Raw genomic sequence first — 19637 nt, 5'->3', positions numbered from 1 at the left:
GGCTGCAGTAAATGTCATTAACCCTGCCCCCTCCATGTTAGCGGCCAAACTAATAAATCAAAGTGCTCCTAAAATTTTTCCCAAAGATGGTTTTTGTCATTTTAAGTTGTTCTTATCACGTTGATGTATATTCAAGTGTTAATGTTTCTGATAAGTTTGGTTTTAATTAGATATTTGATGCTATATAAAAAGGGTGTGACGTCATGATTGACCGCTGTGGTTGACAGCTTCTCTGAGTAAAGTAGTCACGGAGGAACATGCAGACTTCTTTTCGGGAGTGTCGGGAGGAGATGAAGCATTCATTCCATAACTGTGATCAGGGGCTTAGATTCCTGGGGAGACCATGTGTAGCTTATTTGTTATGTGTAGCTCAATCAGGGGCGAAAATTTCATCAAAATGTTGGGGGGGACAATAAACATAACAATTTTCAAGAGCAATTTTTGAAGGGGACACCAAGGTTTTTTTTGTTGTTGCCCCGTTTGCATTTGTATTATTTTATTTCTTAAACAATTATTTTAAGAATATATCATTATATTATTTACAATACACATATTTTAATGATATTTTAGGGGGGGAAAACCCTCAGATAGGGGGGGTCCTGACCCCCCCCGCGATTTCCACCTATGAGCTCAATTCAGTCTATCAGTCTGAGTTGCATCATCTCTTTGAAATCTGAAAAATCAAACACCAATAAATATATTCTATTTTAAAATTTTGTAAAAAATTATTTGAAAATTTCACACTATCAGAGAATCCTCTATCAATCTAAACTATCATATATCCATTTGTGATAGAAACTGTATAGCCTATGTGCCGGGTCACTAAATACCTGAGGTATGTAATAATGTTTTACAAATGGTTATGCATTAAAGGGTTAATAAATGCTTTTCATTACCGATGATATTATCAGCATAACAATTTAAGTTTATATTTAAGGTTGAATTTTTTTCACTTCCATTGAAATGCCTTACTGTAACCAAAATGTTTGCCTTTTATTTAGCTAAACAAAGGAAGAGTCAATATTGTGTGTGGTAAACAACATTATGCCACAAATGCTCAACTTGTATTGAACCTGGAACATTCATTTAAAGGGATAGTTTGCTCACAAATTAAAATCCTTTCATCATTTACTCCTTATGTTTCTTTGTTTTAATTTTCTAAAAAGCAAAAACTTTTTTTAATTTCAGATTTTCAATGTGATCTCAAACATTTGTACCCAACTGTATTCTTTAAAACTCAAGGACAGATGTCTTCACTTGCGCGTACTACATTCAAAGTGTCTCTGGCATTCAAAAGTCTTAAATCTCCTTTTACAATGATGTCCCAGAATGTCTTTTTCAAAACCCTTATACAGAAGGTGCACATTCCTAGAGAGGTTGATGTCATTGCTAGGCTAGCCAGCAGATGCACCTAGAAATTGGACTAAGCAATCAAAATAAGATTCCTCCAGCAGTCTGTGGTTGAGAAGTAGTGTCCATTAGAGGGTCATGGGAAAGTTGGTCTAATGTCAAACAGGAAAAACAAACAGCTTCAAACTGGTTTCAGTTGTTGTCTTAAAGGCATTCTCATTGCTGGAGGCCTGCAGAGCATGAGTGCTCCGTCCAACGTAAATAGGTGGTTTCATTGTGGGCACAGGAAGTGGGGGTTTTGTCTACAGTTAACATCTTTACTCAGCCTCATTTAAAACCATTCGAATTCTGCAAATAATTTGTGTTGATTTATATTGAATTGTGTGAGTGCAGTCTGTGTGGGCCTTAACTTGACTTCAATACTGATTACTTGAAAGAAAATGAGTCATCTACTGGTTCTAAACTTCCACAGCAGCATTCTTTCTGACCTAATAATTCCAAATAAATTAAAGCACTTCTATTGCTTTCATGAGACTTATACTGTGTTTGTTTACAAGTCTGATGTTTTATATAACATTTTATCTCTGCAAAAATTATTTATTTCTATAATTACAGTACAGGAAATTCCAACCCCCAACCACCCCCCTCCCCCCTTCCCGTTTTTTTTTTTTTTAAAGGAAGGGAAGAAGAAATTTGACAAGGAGACCGAGAAGTATTACACAGTTTTGGAGAAGCACTTAAGCCTGTCTTCTAGAAAGAAAGAGTCCCTTTTGCAGGAGGTAACTTGAATGTTAAATTATTGCTATCTAATATTAACTAATATTAATATTAGTTTTTATAATTCCAATTTGGAATTCCCAATGCAGCCCCCCCCCCCCCCACACACACATTAATGTTAGTTGATAAAAATGCAATGGTTTATGCTAATTCATGGTGCATTAACTAATGTTACAACATTTGGTTTTAAAAAAAGTATTAGTACATAGAGAAAGTAACATTACTCTAGATTAATACATTTTGTAAAGGTATTGGTTATTGTTAGTTCATGTTAACTAATGTTGTTGACTAATGTTAACAAATGGAACCATATTGGAAAGTATTACCCAAATACATGGCAACTATTTGTTTTATTCTCAGTGAACTGCTTGGTTATAAATGATTCTTTTATAGGCAGATGCCCAGATAAATAAGGAAAGGCAGGTCTTCTACGATGCCTCTCTGGAATATGTTTTCAAAATCCAAGAAGTGCAAGAGAGAAAGAAATTTGAATTTGTTGAGCCGGTAAGACACTCCAATTTCTATATCATAGGACGGTGCTTTGAATGCAAAGGAGAAACATGGACACTTTCAGATACAAAATGAAAACAGAGAAATGTTTCGACATTGCTTTGTAATCTGTTGGCATATCTTGGAAGATCAGCAGTGTTGCTTCTGTAAAGCCTCTGTAAATTCAGACAGATGATTAATGCCACCAAAGATCCTGCACCAGCTTGTCTCAGATATCAACCTCAGCATATGGCAGATATAGTAAAAAGCTTAAATCTAGACTTAAAGGGATAGTTCACTCAAAATGGAAAATACTTTCATCGATTACTCACCCTCACTTTGTTCCAAAACCTTCTAAAAGACTTCTTTTCACCCTTTCCACCATGGAACATAATAGTCAGAATTAGGGATGCATGATTTATCGGTGGTCAGTATATTATTGGAAGATAACTGGGTGTAATTACCGCCGATATTTTCACTGATAATTTGTTACTGTTTATTGGCTTGTGGCTGAGAATTTCTGACTGCCTGCAGCTTCTCTACCTCAGGCAGGGACTGAAGCGACAGTACGTGAATGAGCAGTGTGTGAGAGAAAGCCAAGATCGTGTCGCTCGGTGAGGATTATTTCAACATCTCTGCACGTTGTTGTGGGGCTATTTTGTTCTGCTGTAAGACAATCCATTTCCCATAATCTGTTTATGTTTCATGAGGCAATAAATGAAAACACGACAAAAACCTGTATGTATGTTTCTTGGGGGCAATCTTTTCTGCGTATTCATGAAACATAAACAGAATGTGGGAAATAGCTTATTGTTACGTGTAGCACAGCATCGCAATTCAAATGAGCCCAAACACAACCAAACACGGTTCATTTATCTTGACATAAAGCGTCTCTAGATGGATAAAACACAGTTTTTTTTTAATGAATTTTGAGTATTGTATTTAATTTTCTAACATTGACACATGGCTATTCCATCCAAATGGCGTTACCTATACCCATTATGATTGTTGGGTTTACATTTCATTAGTTATCAAACGGAACTGTCACAGATCAAGGTTATAATAGCTTTACAGTTTTTTGTCAGAACAAATTACTGGATATTATATTGTTTATGTTCTCTTTGTTTTAATTTCATGCACACAATGAAAACGAAAATGTTTAAATGTGTCATAATGGAAGTCCCAGACATGGAAAGCACGTTTTCTATGGGTGACCAGATTTTGATGTCCATCTCATTGACTAGATGATACTCTTGTATGTATTTAAATATCTGCTCTGTTCTAACTTTGTAAACCCTGATGAAGGTTTTTTATCTAATAAGTCTCAAACTGGGACACCTGGGGGGTTTGCTATATATAGCAAACCCTCCAGGTGTCCCATTTTGAGACTTTCAAAATCTGGTCAATAGAGTAATCAGTCTGGTGCAACTTCACCTACAGACAAGGTGCATGGAGAAGACAAAGTACAATCGAAGAGGATAAATCCAATCATTTTTTTTTTTTTTTTACTATATTGTAGATATTTGTAAAATGAACAAATTCCATATACCTATTCTATGACTTGTCAGTGCTTGAAATTTCTTGTCCGCTACAAATTTTTACAAAATATTTGCAACATTGGAACTTAAACATTTATGTATAATTCCACATTTGCACATTTAATTGCACAGATAAGTGCAATCGCTTATTTAACACTGTGGTCATGGGAACGTGAACATTTACAGTGACAGCAAAACATTTCAATTCCATTTCCACGTGTTGTGCAAAGAAATAGATAGGCTTCTTTCAGCTTGTTGAACATGCGTTTTCATTTGGGTATTTCTAATATACATTGGATGATGACAGAGCGCCAAGCGCATGAGTCATTGTGTCATGGTAACCACACCTGGACCGACTTCTGGTCACCCTGGTTTTCTACCTGCTTTGCTTCTCTCCATGATGTTCTGAAGTGATTCCCTCCCACTCTGTCATTGCTAATTGTAAAGGGATCCATGGAAAGGAGGAGGCGAGAACCGGCTTTTCAATATAAATAATAGTTTTAATGATAAACTCAAAAGACCATATAAACACACACATGACGGACATGTCCGTAAATGATCTCTCCCTCCTGCAGGATACTCTGCAGTCAACCTTTAAACCTCAGAGGCTTGATTAGCCTAATACGGGACCGGGTGTATATGATCACAACCCGGCCCCGCCCTCCGCCCTGCCACATTCCTCCCTCGTTCTCTCAGGCTGGGGAGCCCCCGGCCTGACGTACATCCCCCCCCAGTGAGGCAGTGAGCCCCTCCCCGCTCGCGGTCGGCGGTCTTAAACCCTGCTGTGTTTCAGCAGCCAGGAGGCGACTCCTCCGCCCCTGGAAGTGGCCCTGACTGCTCCAAGGAGCCCCTTCTCCCCTCGTGGTCGGCAGCCATCGTGCCTCGTTCAGGCGGCTGGGCTCCTCGTCCCCCGGCAGATGGCCGCGGCTGCTCCGTTGGGGTGGATGGTAGTGGCGAGAACTCTACTACGGCGTATCCCTCCTCCTTCCCGGGTTTCGGCACCAGTGTAAAGAGATCAATGGAAAGGAAGAGGCGAGAACCGGCTTTTCAATATAAATAATGGTTTTAATGATAAACTCAAAAGACCACATAAACGCACACATGACGGACATGTCCGTAAACTATCTCTCTCTCCCGCACGATACTCTGCAGTCGACCTTTAAACCTCAGAGGCTTGAATAGCCTAATACGGGACCGGGTGTGTATGATCACGACCCGGCCCCGCCCTCCGCTTGCCACACTAATGTAATGAGGGCGGTCGACCATCTGCTCGTGCTATCACCGCCTAGTGGCATCTTCAATGTGATAGTGGGTTTAAAGTTTAAACAGTATATCGCTGCATAACCGAAAATGTCTCCTTTACGTACGTAACCTTAGTTCCCTGAGATGAAGGGAACTAGACATTGCATTTATTAACATATGGGGAGTGTCTTCATACACAACCTATTTGAAACCTCTCTACAATAACGCCAATATTCTAATATTGGCTATGGTGTTTGAGCCCCGCCTGTTTTAGCGTGAAACTGACTGCTATAAAAACTCCACCATTTCCTCAGAATTTCTGGCTGAGAACAAGGAGCTGATCGCTCATGCTTCAAGAACTCTGAATCTTGTAGTGCTGTTAGCGTTCGCAATGTCTCGTTCCCTTTGTCTCAGGGAACTGAGGTTATATACATAACCGAGACGTTCCCTTACGACTCAGTCCACTTGACATTGCGTTTATTAACGCATATGGGGAACAGAATCCCATCACGCCGCACTGCACAACATAACTTCCCAGAGAGATAAACATGGCGGCGCAGTCTTATGGGACGGCGACCGACATGTGCATGCCTCAGTGAGTGATCCTCATGATGGCCAGGAGGAGAGCACTCATAATGAATATATTAACTGTCATCATATAGTATGAAATTAACTAACTCTCACATGATGTTCGTTCTTCTGTTGTGTAAGAAAGCACGTGCTTCCGACTTCTCGCATGAACACGCCATAGCGCTTATGTCACTAATGCATCGACTGCTGGCAGGAAACAATTATTTTAAGTTAATAAAGTTTTAATTATCTATAGATTTTTTTACACAAACATATCGATTTGTTTCAGAAGACATTAATTGATCAACTGTAGTCATGTGGATTACTTTTATGCTGCTTAAATATGCCTTTTGGACTGTCAAACAGACAGCAGCCTGATAACACCCCTTTTACAAGATTTTACCAAATCTGCTTATAAAAATCTTCACTTCGGTTCTGCTGAAGAAATTCATACACATCTGGGATGGCTTAAAGGTAAGTAAATTATGAGAGAATTTTTATTTTTGTGTGTACTAACCCTTTAAGCACAATGCGCACATAAATAACACACACACACCACTGCACTCACAGTCTGGCTGCCGGCATAAATATTACACCATGTATAGAGAATAGGGTTTGTGTTGTGTTTTTTGTTGTTATTGTTCATTAAATGCTGTTTAATAACACACTCTGTCATTTATTTCTCATTAAAATCAGCATACATCTTTAATATGGGCACATTTCTGGTTCATGTTACATCTGCCAAACCCTAAACAGCATCGTCCAAATTTTAAATTACACCTATTTTTCAAATGAGAAGCATTTAATGAATTAGCTAGCTAATAAATTTAAAATGATTAAAACATTTAAACCTATATATATATATATATATATATATATATATATATACTTTATTTATTTATATCAGTTATCGGTTTGGGCATCAGCCGCAATGAGATGTGACTTATCGTATCGGCCCAGAAATTCCATATTGGTGCATCCCTAAACAGCCTTAGTCACCATTCACTTTCATAGCATCTTTTTACCTTAAAATAAAAGTGAATGTGACTGAGGCTGTCAATCTGTAACATTCTGCTTCCATTGGTGTTCCACGGAAGAGATGAATGGTGTCATTTGGTGTCGGAACAACATGAGGGTGAGGAAATTATGATAAAATGCTTATAATTGGGTGAACTATCCATTTTAAATTAACTAATTTGTGCAAGGTTAGAAGGGCCAAACATCAGCACATTTATTTCCATGCAAAGCCTCACTGATTCAAGCAGCAAAGCAAACAACTTCTGTGAACTTAAAAGTGGCTTATGACCAAAGTATTTCGACATCAGTTTTGTAATGGTTTCATACAGTATTTCTAGACTTCTGTCTATGTGTGTCTGTTCCTCTCAGCTCCTGGCATTCCTCCAGGGATTGTTCACCTTTTACCATGAGGGTTACGAACTGGCACATGAGTTTGAGCCATACAAGCAACAACTGCAGTTCAACATTCAGAACGTAAGAGCCAAACTCCAGCTTTCAGCTGATGATGCCTGGCTGATCAGTCTGACAAATGAGCCAACAAAGCCTGTCTTTGTATAAGTGCTTCTATGAGTGTTTGTATAAATGACAAAGAACTTGGAAAGATATAATAAAGACTAAAATTGGTTGTTGATGCAATGCTATGGACAGTATATTAAAATAACACTCAATATTCCAATATTTATTGCTGTGTATGAAAGGAGCTTTACTTTTGAGTCCAACTATGATCGTCTAGAACAAATAGACTTTTGTTATGATGTTCTCTCTGTAGACAAGGAATAATTTTGTGAGCACAAGACAGGAAGTGGAAAATCTGATGAGAAGGATAAGGTCTGCAGAGCAGGACTTTAAAGCCCCAGGACAGTGGACTATGGAGGGCTTCCTCAATGTCCAGGAGAAGCGTGAGTATCCTCAAAGCTCTTGGGTTAACTTAACAGATATGAACAATCACTAACACTCCTTCCTCCCTGTCAGGTTGTTGGGTTCAAGTTACTTTAAGTTCAGAAAGATTCAATTGAATTATACATTTACATTCAACTTTGAATTTTGGCATATACTCTATTTGTTACAAATATAAAGGAATTGTTCACCCAACAATGAAAATTCTAATATTATTTACTTGCCATAATGTCGTTTCAAAACATGTCTGTCTTCTATGGAACACAAAAGGTGAATTTTAACAAGTCTTTTCTGGGTTTATTTGCCATATAATGAAAGTGAACAGTGACTCTGAACAGTGGTCTGCCAAGCTCGAATAAGGAAAAAAAACACCATGAAACCGCTGTAAAAGTAATCTATAATATATACTTGAATCTATACTGTCTATCGATGCCCTACATTCCAAGTCTTCGGAAGCAATATGATAATTTTGAGTGATGGTTAGAGCGAAATTTCAGTCTTTGTTTATTCTCAAATCGGATCAAATGAATTAAGAAATCACTAAAATCAAATATGTTGGCTTTGTCAACAATGTCAAATCTCATTGGGTCTTGTGACATAACATTATGACGTTTCATCACATGTTTGACGTTAATGATGTAGTCGCTATATATGATTTCAGAACTTGTAGACCTTTTTCACACTCCGGGTTTTGGAACTCATAAGTAAACTTTTGCAGGGTAAACTTCAACAGCGATGAATGGGAGATCACAGCAAATATTTTTTTCACTTTTCACCCATTTGCTCCAAGACCAAAATACAAACTATTACGTTTGAATGACTTTCCAGAAGAGGGAAAAATAGAGAGTAAGAGAGTAAGTGGGAGAAAATTTACTGTCACTCTCTCTGCAGCTGTAATAGAACAGCCAACCCCATAAACTGTCTCACCTCCTTTTTGGACTTGGGACGTGAGCAGGCCACTATCACAGTAGTTTTATCAATTTGGGATCGTACCTGCCTATGACCCAAGTGGAAGCCCAGATAGCATACTTCCACCTGCTCAATTCACACAGAACTGGACTGACCCGTCACTCTTAGGTACGAGAACAACCGGGCTCACCCAGTCACTGTGCGATTCCTCTATTACCACCATTATGAGCATTGCCTCTAATTAGTCCTGAATCACCTTTTTCTTGTGCTGAGGTACGTGGTCTGGCAACCACCGTGAGCTGGGGCGATGAGAGGTGGTCTCCACAAGTGACCGGGGGTGAATGGATCGACTTTAAACTTCTAAACCTCTGGCCCGAACTCCACGTCTCTCCATAATTTAAGGAGGTTGAGGTGGTAAAATTAAATTTTAAATTTTAAATTGCCCCGACTCACCATGTAACCTCAAAGGGTCCTTGCCACTTGGTGAGTAATTTCGAGCTCGATGTGGGGAGTAATACAAGTACTTTGTCTCCCGGTGCAAATTCCTGTAGCTGGGTACCCATATTATACAGCCGGCTATGTGTCTCTTGATCTTGGTGCAAATTCTGTTGTAATAACTAATCCAGTGTGTGTAGCTTTGCTTGAAGATCACGGACATACTGAATTTAAATTTTGCTCTGGGAAGGCCCTTCATCCCACTCCTCCCATATGACGGCAAGCACCCCACGGGGCCGGCGTCCATACAGGAGATCGAATGGGGAAAACCCTGTGGAGGCTTGCGTGACCTCCCTGACTGCAAATAGGGTTTCCAGCCATTTGTCCCAGTTTTTAGCATCCTCATGTACGATCCTACGAATCGTGTTTTTCAGCGTGTGATTAAACCTTTCCACCAGCCCGTCAGCTTGCAGGTGATAAACACTGGTGCGGATCGATTTAATCCCCAGCCATTCATAAAGTTCACGTAGTGTTTGTGACATAAACGTTGTGCCTTGGTCGGTGAGGATTTCTTTTGGAATCCCCATACAGGAGATAATTTTGAAGAGTTCCTCCGCAACACTGCTTGCTGAGATGTTGCGTAAAGGCATTGCTTCCGGATATCGCGTTGCATAATCCACCAGGACTAATACAAACTGATATCCGCATGCTGACCATTCTAATGGCTCATCAGGCTGGAGCTTCTAGTCATCGATTACTCACTTGGTCAAAGTGCCTAAGGGTTTCGTCTTGCGACTGCTCCAAAGGGAAATCCCCCTCCGGGAATTTCCTAATTCTGAAGCTGAGCAGATGCGGACGGCCCGACTCCGCCTCTCCAGCCATCGTGTTACACATCACACACTGGGTTTCTGGTTTGCAGGACCCATCCACACACAATGTTTTTAATAATTGTTTAAACCCCAGCCAATTGGTTCCCAGAATCAGTGGATGGGTGAGGCGAGAATTAACCACGTCCTACACTCAGTGTTTTATTCCCCGAAATTGAATAATGGTAGTCACTACTGGGTATTTGTTAACATCCCCATGCACACACCTCACAATCACCTTGTGTTTTGTACCCAAAGCCCTGTCATGAACCAAGCCATGGTGGATCGAGGTTTGATTACAACCCGAATCTCTAGGGCTTGGTATTTACAAACCCCTTAATTTTTACCGGAATCCTGTACGTCCCTGCTCGACCGGGGGCAGAGTGTGGCATGTCGGGGACCCAAATACACATCTCTACCTCCATCACTGGACACCGGTCTCGGACATGACCCAGCTCCCCGAATCCCCGACAGACCAGCCCAGGCTTCCCAGCTGCACACGTGGCGGCAGACACATCAACCTGGGAAGGATGACGGGAGGGCGCTGGCATATAGTGCAGCCCGTGAAGGCGGGGCGCCAGTTTGGGTGGAACTACTCCCCATTTCCAGGCAGCAGGTATAGGATGAGAGGGAGGGGTAAGAGGAGGAGGAGAAGCAAGAGAGAGAGAGAGAGAACTGGACTGCTCGCCAGCTTCCTGGTAGTCCGCTATGTGGGCTTCGGCCAGCAGGATGGTGTCATCCACCGACGTGGGGCGATTGCACTGGACCCATTCCGCAGTTCCTTGGGGCAGACGAACGCTTAGTTGTTCCCTTCTTCGGCCAGCACCCATCTTCGGCAGGTGTCATGGAGCTGCTGAATTGCTGCCGTTGTTGTTCGGGGCTATGGCCAACCCGTTGCAGGACAGCGACTTCAGCTTGATGTAGTCCAGATGGTCCTCCACTGGCAGTTGCTGCGCTGCAAGCTGGGCCTCCCCAGAAAGCAGTGGCAGGAGGTGAAGGGCCCACTGAGCTCGTGGCCAGCCGGAAGCGGTAGCTGACTCTTCGAAAAGGCTTATGAACGCCTCCGGATCATCTTGGAGACCCAACTTAGTGAGCAGGAGTCCAAGAGTATGGACTCTTTGCTGCCTCCAGGGTAGCGGCGAATGATCCGCCTGGAGCTAGCCAGCTCTGTAAGACCTGCCGATCCTCGGCCTGAGCTTGAAGGATCTCCCAGAATCGTTGCTCCTAGGCAAGGAGTGCTTGATAGTAGGTCTCCTGGGTGCTGGCCAGGGCATGGATGACTTTGTCCAGCCGTTAGTGACCATGGTGACCAGTCTTCCTTTTCCCGGGTTTCGGCACCAGTGTAGAAGTTCCAATAAAAGGAAGGAAGTGGGGTGGCAGTCCAGGTAAGATAACTTTTAATGGTCTTTAGCTTGATAACAGTACACGCACTTTTAGCTTCACAGCACAATTACACTTCAGCCCCACAACTAAATGCACTTCAGCTTCACTACTTCGGGCTCCTTGTTACCATCACTCTCTCTCTTTCTCTCTTTCTTTCTTTCTTTCTCTCTCTCACTCTCTCTTTCTCTCTCTCTCTCTCTCTCTCTCTCTCTCTCACTGGCATTCTCCGTGGCCTTTTCAAGGCCATCTCCATCATCACTGTAACAAGACACAGGTGTTGCATATCATTTATCACCAGGTGATGGCCCTTATAGCCTCCTCTCTCCCCAGTGACAGACACATGACCACGTCCCGCTCCACAATAAAAAAAATGGATTTACGCTGATAAATTAGGTGAAAACGCTTCATCACAGTATGTGAAAAAGGTCTATTAGCATTGCACTTGAAAATTGCCCCTAAACCTGATGGTGCATCACAAACCACACACTTCTGCACTATTCTATGCCATTTTGGTAGTGTAAGTAGTGTGAGTTGTATGTTAACCCTGAAAATGCAGCAAAAAGAAGTGTACTTTAAGTATCCGGATGATGTACGTTTTCAACCATCTAAACGGAATGTGGAATGTTGGACACTTCATGCACTCAATGCACGCAGCTTGCCATACATAGCGTAAGGGGCTGAGTTACCTGGCTGCACTGCTGGTCTGACTAAACAGTTGTAAATAATGAAGAATGTAACAGCTAGCAAAACTTCAGTGTATACAGCACCTTACAAATGTGAGTAGAATGCTTTATCATCACTATAAGCTGTTTGAATATGTACATTGTTTAAGCAACGAGTGTTGAACTGAGGTTGGCTAACATGCTAAAGCTAGCGGCAACATATCACGTGCGCTCTTTTCCGTCAGCTGTTAAAAGCATGTAGTGAAAACATGTAGTAAAAAACGTTGTGTTCCATTTGGGACAATTCTACACTTTTAAATTCATACACTACATAGCTGAGTGCATCGTATATTTAGTAAGTGCTTATTGTATAGTGTGACATTTGGGTAACAGTCATTATTGAGACTCCCTGAGAGTATTAATTGTATTTTACAGTTCCTGGAGCTCAACTGGTTGTGTGTACCTTACATGCACTGGAAGTCACTTTGTATGAAAGTGTCTGCTAAAGGCAGTAATGTACAAATGTACACTTTTATCACAATCACCTACACTCTAGGTCTAAAGTGCACTAATGACAACTTGCTTTCTGTTAAAGGACCCCTGGGGTGCACATGGAGTCGACATTACTGCACATATGAGAAGGGGACCAAAATGTTTACAATGAGCAACTCAGAGTTCAAGTCTGGAGGCAAACAGGTACAAAATATCTTCACAAAATAGGTGAATCTCTTTAATGTTATCAAACTCCTATAGACTCAATCACTCATTTCACACACCATAGTGAGATGTTTTTTGTCTTATTTGGATAGAATGGACTGATCATGAGTCCCCCTGAAATGTTTAAGCTAAAGTCCTGCATTCGACGGAGGACAGATTCAATAGACAAGCGGTTCTGCTTTGATATTGAGGTGGTGGAAAGGTGTGTATAAATGTTTTGGAGGGTTTCATCTTGCATGTACCATTAAGTTGAATCTCACACTATGATGTTTATAGTTGTAAGACATTTTAAAGCATCTCAAGAGTAATGTTGTGTTAGCTGTCTTCTCTGTTATTTTCAACACTCTCTCCTTCTTTCCATAATTTCTGTCCTCATAACTGAAGAGGTAGTCGCTGTGAAGGGCTTCTGTTTCGTTATCTCCAATGTTTCTTTAAAGCCTGTCGGTATGATGCCCTTTTATGGTTCTGATGTGTTGGTGTTCCTGTGCCCTAATGAAAATATCTATTAAAAACAAGCACCTTTCTCTATTAAGTTCTGTATATAACAGTTGCTTTTTAACACTCTGTAATTCTGCCAGTCATTCTGCTTGCATTGAAACCAGTTTTTTTCTTGCTACACTGAAGCAGATTTGGTTTGCATGCTTTGATACATGTAAGGAGAGCTTTTAAAACTTGTTACACCTGGTTTGGAATATGCATGGTGCTTTGAGGATAATCAAAACAGTTCCAAATATTGCAGGAAATAATAAGCAAGCTGTGTCATTTGTGATACTTAAGAACAATATTGCTTGAACGGATAAAAGCTCAGATATCTCAACCTGTTCCACAGACATGGCATCATCACACTGCAAGCACTCTCTGAATCCAACAGACGACTGTGGATGGAGGCCATGGATGGAAAAGAACCGGTAAGAACAGTCATCTGCTCAACAGCACTTGAATAAACATGTGCAAGTTCATAGTGCAAAAACTTTGAGGTGTAAAAATAGGCTTTCTGAATAGCTATTTGATAAGATCTAGAGTGCTAGTCTTTCTTCCTTAGCTTGTCTACAGATAAAAAATTGTTATCAAGATACATTTTAATGTATAATTACCTACTTCCATTTAAAAGAAAAATGACTGTCATGAAACCCTTTGAGTGTCATATTGCTATAATATGAGCTCATCCATGAGCAGCGATGTGATTGGATAGAAGCGTTCCTTCTCATGAATATTGTGGAGAAGCACTCAGAATGTACTGACGTACTGTACATGTGTATTGTCCTACCAATCATAACTCAGAGTTTACGCATATACTGTACCTCATTGTGATATTGCTTCAAATTGTGTTTTTTAACCGGATGTATGAAATGGCTCTATAAAACACTGAAATAGAAACAGGGTTGATTCATGTTTTAACAATAAATTACAATGAGTGCTGTCATTGTTTTCAATGATGTGCAAACTGTGTATATTTGTCAACATCTCAAAAATGTGTTATAGGGTTGATTCATGACCCTTTCAAATATAATGTTTATGGCTAATAAGAAATAATATCACCTGAGATCTGGAAACAAAACGACTTTAAAATGGTATTTTTCTTCTTGTTCTGTTTGAACTATTATGGGGAATGTTCTTGCTCCCTTTTTCCGTCACAATTGTTGTTAGAAGCTGTAATCCCAAGGCCATCAGTAGTGTATATATGGGCAGGAAAAAGATGACAGCTGAGATTTTACAATTTACTAATGACTCTTTGTTTTCTTAATGCTGTGTACTGTGGTTAATTATATACAAAACATTGTTTGTGCATGTATGTTTACGTAGTGAACTATAAAATGTATTTTCTATATTCAGCTCTATAGTTTTTTGATGTAAGCTAAATGTACATTGCATGTATAATGACATTTACTATATCTTAAGCATTTTATAAACACATCCTGACTTTCTCCAGATTTACACCCTCCCAGCCCTTCTGAGCAAGAAAGAGGAAAGTAAGTTCACCAGCTCCATAAACTGTTCAGATGTCTTTAAATCGAGTATACAGTGAAACAAACTTGGAATTATGCTAGCAGTTTGTAATGCTGTTAAATGTAATCTCTAAATTTAAACAAAAATAGTTCACCTGCATTGGCTGTACGTTTGAAAAAAATTAACCCTCTGTGTCCACAGCATTCCTAAATGAAGCAGGCTTTAATTTTTTAAGGAAGTGTATAGAGCTTGTAGAAGCAAGAGGTGAGTCTACATCCTTTGAATTTCATGCACTATATGACACGTATCATGTACATGTAGAGTATGTGCAGGTGTCAAGCATTTGTTAACATTCAAGTTACCTTTGAACACATCTGTGTATATGCAAACACATGTAAATAGAATTAAAAATACACTGTAAAGATTTTGCTTTTAGCTAAAGCAGTTATTTTTACCTCATTTAACCCTTCAAAATGACTTTTGTTGGTGTCATTGAATATAGCCTGGTTAATTCAGTAATAGCAAGTTATTTATTTCACCTAAATAAAAGTTGTGAAATTAGATGCTACCATATTTAATATTTTTAGGTTAACTGACAGAACATTATTTTACAGTGTATCACTGTATTCTTTTGATTGCTTGTAATAAGATAATTGTCCTTTTCCTCCCATGCCTAGGCATAAATACAATGGGGCTGTACAGAATAGGTGGGGTCAGTTCTAAAGTGCAACGACTTATGACCTCAATTTTTGGTGAGTAAGTTCTTTCCCTGGATTATTTTATCTGTTTACGCTAACCTGTACATTTTAGATACAGTACTGTACATACCACAAAGGTAGAGCATAATGGTGTTCATTTTGTATTGGCATGAATGTGTTGAAAGTTACACTTTTTTTGCAGAACACATACGTATACAGTGGCCCCCCAAAAATAACTTGTATATGTTACATATGTTCTTATCAAATGCAATGCTATTAATGCATTTTATGTGTGATCTAAATGTTCACGTCCTTCATGGGGCCACTTTAATATGCCATATTTATAGTGACCATTAACAGATATGCTTGCTTGTATGTTCAATGCACCCTTGCAGCAGCCAATGCTCCTACGGATATAGATCTTGACCCGGACACCTGGGATAACAAGACCATCACTAGTGGGCTGAAGAATTACCTCAGGTATATAAACTGCTCATACCTTTTGCTTCTAAAATGACTGTAACAGATAAAGGGCGGCATGGAGGAGGCTGGAACCGGCTGAACAGTAAACCTATAGTTTAATAAGAAAATCAACATAAAACAAACATAAGCACAGACACACATGCAACGCGGCCACGTGAACCTCTCTGTCTCGAATTGGCTCCTCCAGCTCCCCATTATCTTTCTCTCCCGCTGATCAGCTGATTCAGTGCCAGCTGAAGCCAGCCGGCCCAGCTACACCCTCCTCCTCATCACACTTTTCCCCCATCCGATTCAGGCTGGGGTGCCACCGGTCTGACCAACCAAGACAAAAATGTGTCTCATGCTCTGTTCCTTACAGGTGTCTCACAGAACCCCTCATGACCTACAGATTCCACAAAGACTTCATCATGGCAGTCAGTGAGTTCTAGGATGTTTGTTCTCTCCTTTGTCAGCCCTTCATTATGCCAATCTGGAACCTGTTTATTGAATACAGGGTTTTTTTTCTTTTAGAGTCTGATGATCAGAACTACAGAGTCTGTGCTGTTCATGCCCTCCTCCACAAGCTGCCATACAAGAACAGAGAGATGCTGGATATTCTAATCAAACACCTGCATGTGTAGGTCACTCTGATGGCTAAACATTGAGTCAGACTAGCATAACTGCACGTCTTAATGGCACAAGATGACCTGAATGGGGTGAGCGAGTTTTAAATGAATTTTCTCCTTTTTGACAGAGTTTCCACACACAGCCAGAAGAATCTGATGACAGTGTCTAACCTGGGTGTGATTTTTGGCCCCACACTCATGCGATCGCAGGAAGAGACAGTGGCTGCCATGATGAATATCAAGTTTCAAAATATAGTTGTGGAAATTCTCATAGAAAACTATGATAAGGTGAATGTTTCAATGTGTAAACATTTTTATGTTTTATATTATCAAATAGAAAAAGGATAGTTAAGACTCTGAAATCTGATTGAACAACGCTTGTTCGCAGCAGTTTTATAATAGCTGACATAAGTACCTGTGACCACACATTAGTTGAATTCTATATTAATGCGGCAAGTTTCTAAACTGCTTTGCAACCATACACAGCCTACAGTATATAGTTGCTGTTATCGCCCTTTTATAAATGCAACAAACCAATCAAGGCTGTGTTTACAGTGATTTTGCCACAGTTAATCGTGCAGTGCTTGCATTGAATCATGCCTAAGATCTAACACCCTCTCACTTGGAGTGAAATCACTGGATCACACAATCTTTTATGGCTTATTGCTTCAATAAATTATGGGAATTAATATTTTGCTAATAGGGAAGTGACTAATTTACCAAAACAATTATTCTTAAGGATATTTGGTAGATTTTGTATTTTTAAGGGGCTACATTTTTTCCTTTTCCCATCCATCCAATTGCCTGTTTGTCTTTATTCTTAGATATTTCACCAAGCTCCTGACCCTAACGTCCCCCTACCACAGCCTCAGTCTCGCTCTCACTCTCAGTCTCGTACCAGCGCTCCCCGTAGCAAAGCCATCTGCCTGTCCACAGGATTCTGCAAGTCCAGAGGCCTGTACCCTCCCACCCTGTGTCTGGCTGATGCTGACAGTAAGTGTCTCCTAATGCCTACATTTATTTTGGCTTCTCTATGTTCTTCTGTGATCTTCTGTGTTTCTTTTTTCAGATTAAAATTTTTAGTGGTTGATTCTCAAACATAACACTACATGCAGAGAGTCAACCATTATCCCCCTCCCAGTTCCCCACCCCAACCACAAACAAACATTCCCGTGGTCCAAGCCTGAGTATACACATAAACACGACATGGCCACATGACCCTCACCAAGCGCCTTCCAGAAAGGTCATGTATTTGTCCCATATTTGTTGTATGACATATCTTTGAATGCCACCAAGGTCAAGGTCAAGTGGTTTTTATTGTCGTTTCAACCATATACAGTTAGTACAGTACACAGCAAAACGAGACAACGTTCCTCCAGGACCATGATGCTACATAAAAACAACAAAGGACCAACACAGGACCACATGAGACAACACAACGAAATAAAATACCTATATAAAAAAACCTACATATACCTATATAAAGTGCACGTGCAAACATGTGCAAAAAGTACAGGACAGTACAACAAATTTCTGACAATGAACAGGACAATAGACAGTGAAGCGCCGACCAGTACTCAGTAGTGCAAAAAGATGACAGTTTCTAAAAATGTAAACATAACATACTATGAGATAGTGTTCTATGCACATAGCAGTTATTGAGGTAGCAGACAGTTATAAAGTGGCAGTAATTAAAGTGCAACTCAGGACACGTGTGATTCAAACCAGTCTCTGAGTATTGAGGGGTCTGATGGCTTGGGGGAAGAAGCTGTTACACAGTCTGGCCGTGAGGGCCCGAATGCTTCGGTACCTCTTGCCAGACGGGAGGAGGGTAAAGAGTTTGTGTGAGGGGTGTGTGGGGTCGTCCACAATGCTGGTTGCTTTGCGGATACAGTGTTTTTTGAAAATGTCTTTGATGGAGGGAAGAGAGACCCCAATGATCTTCTCAGCTGTCCTCACTATCCTCTGCAGGGCTTTGCGGTCTGAAACGGTGCAAGTCCCAAACCAGGCAGTGATGCAGCTGCTCAGGATGCTCTCAATAGTCCCTCTATAGAATGTAGTGAGGATGGGGGTTGGGAGATGTGCTTTCCTCAGCCTTTGAAGAAAATAGAGACGCTGCTGGGCTTTCTTGGTGATAGAGCTGGTGTTGAGGGACCAGGTGAGGTTCTCCGCCAAGTGAACACCGGAGCCCAATTCGAACACCCTGCCCAATTCGGTGAACCATTCTTGAAATGAGGGATTGACTTCCATCCTCTAAGAATTATTTGTCTGCCAATGATTACACTAGCTTGGACCCAGCTTTTTGTATATTTGTCATCTACTTTAATAACTGCCCCATCATATATATATACATCTTGCTCTTGAGAGGTGTCGGACGCATTTGGCCGTAAATGCTTTTTAATGTCCCCACAGGCTGACAATTTCGAATTCATTGACATCCTAGTCTCCCATTGCAGTTTAAGAATCAAAACAAAATCAGTTCTCACAGAGTAATGTTTATTGAAAGTATAATTGTTGCAAAGTGTAGCGGAGAACACCACTCGGTCCACATGACGTCACGTGATTCTCAGACTTTTTTTTAAAAGGATTTACACCTGTTTGTATTCCCAATGAGCTGTGACACGGAGATAAAAGGGGAGGAGATGGCATAAGACGAGAGAGAGAGAGAGCTGAGCTTGTAACGAGTGTATGTGTGTGTGTGTGTATTACAAAACGTTCTGCTGAAAAGCAAAAGATTTTGTGTGTGAATAAAGACTGTATTTTGGAACGAAGTACACTGTCTCGCACTTCCTTATTCCAGAGAACTAAGGGATTTGCTACAGACTGTAAAAATGGCCATTTAAACAACTTTACAGCTCAAATAATATGAGTTTTAACAGAAGAATTGATGTAAGTACTTTTATAAAATGATAAGCATTACATTTAGGCCTTTAAACCCTCCATTCAACTCTATTTTAGCTTTTTTTGAAAACACAAATTCAGTCAAGCGTGTTCAAACTTTTGACTGGTGTCTCTTCTCCTCACTCTTCCTCCATTCATTTCACATTACCTT

At 40.4% G+C, this 19637-nt stretch overlaps 1 protein-coding gene across 2 annotated transcripts in view; it reads left to right on the top strand.

The window, feature by feature from the left end:
* Positions 1 to 19637, top strand: part of LOC127625081 (rho GTPase-activating protein 42-like) — a 38257-nt gene that overhangs the window by 15864 nt on the left and 2756 nt on the right. Inside the window, exons 5-20 of one of the 2 annotated variants that reach the window (XM_052100148.1) lie at positions 2028 to 2129; positions 2521 to 2631; positions 7353 to 7457; positions 7753 to 7882; positions 12731 to 12831; positions 12945 to 13054; positions 13237 to 13296; positions 13682 to 13760; positions 14783 to 14822; positions 15001 to 15063; positions 15477 to 15551; positions 15893 to 15977; positions 16339 to 16397; positions 16491 to 16596; positions 16714 to 16873; positions 17410 to 17578. In XM_052100148.1, coding sequence (XP_051956108.1) covers positions 2028 to 2129; positions 2521 to 2631; positions 7353 to 7457; positions 7753 to 7882; positions 12731 to 12831; positions 12945 to 13054; positions 13237 to 13296; positions 13682 to 13760; positions 14783 to 14822; positions 15001 to 15063; positions 15477 to 15551; positions 15893 to 15977; positions 16339 to 16397; positions 16491 to 16596; positions 16714 to 16873; positions 17410 to 17578 — 1555 coding nt within the window. The remainder of the gene's footprint in view (positions 1 to 2027; positions 2130 to 2520; positions 2632 to 7352; positions 7458 to 7752; positions 7883 to 12730; positions 12832 to 12944; positions 13055 to 13236; positions 13297 to 13681; positions 13761 to 14782; positions 14823 to 15000; positions 15064 to 15476; positions 15552 to 15892; positions 15978 to 16338; positions 16398 to 16490; positions 16597 to 16713; positions 16874 to 17409; positions 17579 to 19637) is intronic. The other variant, XM_052100149.1, reaches the window with a different exon arrangement.

Source organism: Xyrauchen texanus, chromosome 31 (genome assembly GCF_025860055.1).
Source record: "Xyrauchen texanus isolate HMW12.3.18 chromosome 31, RBS_HiC_50CHRs, whole genome shotgun sequence".
NCBI lineage: Eukaryota > Metazoa > Chordata > Actinopteri > Cypriniformes > Catostomidae > Xyrauchen > Xyrauchen texanus.
Note: the sequence above shows the minus strand (reverse complement) of the source record. Positions and strands in the feature narration are given on the sequence as shown.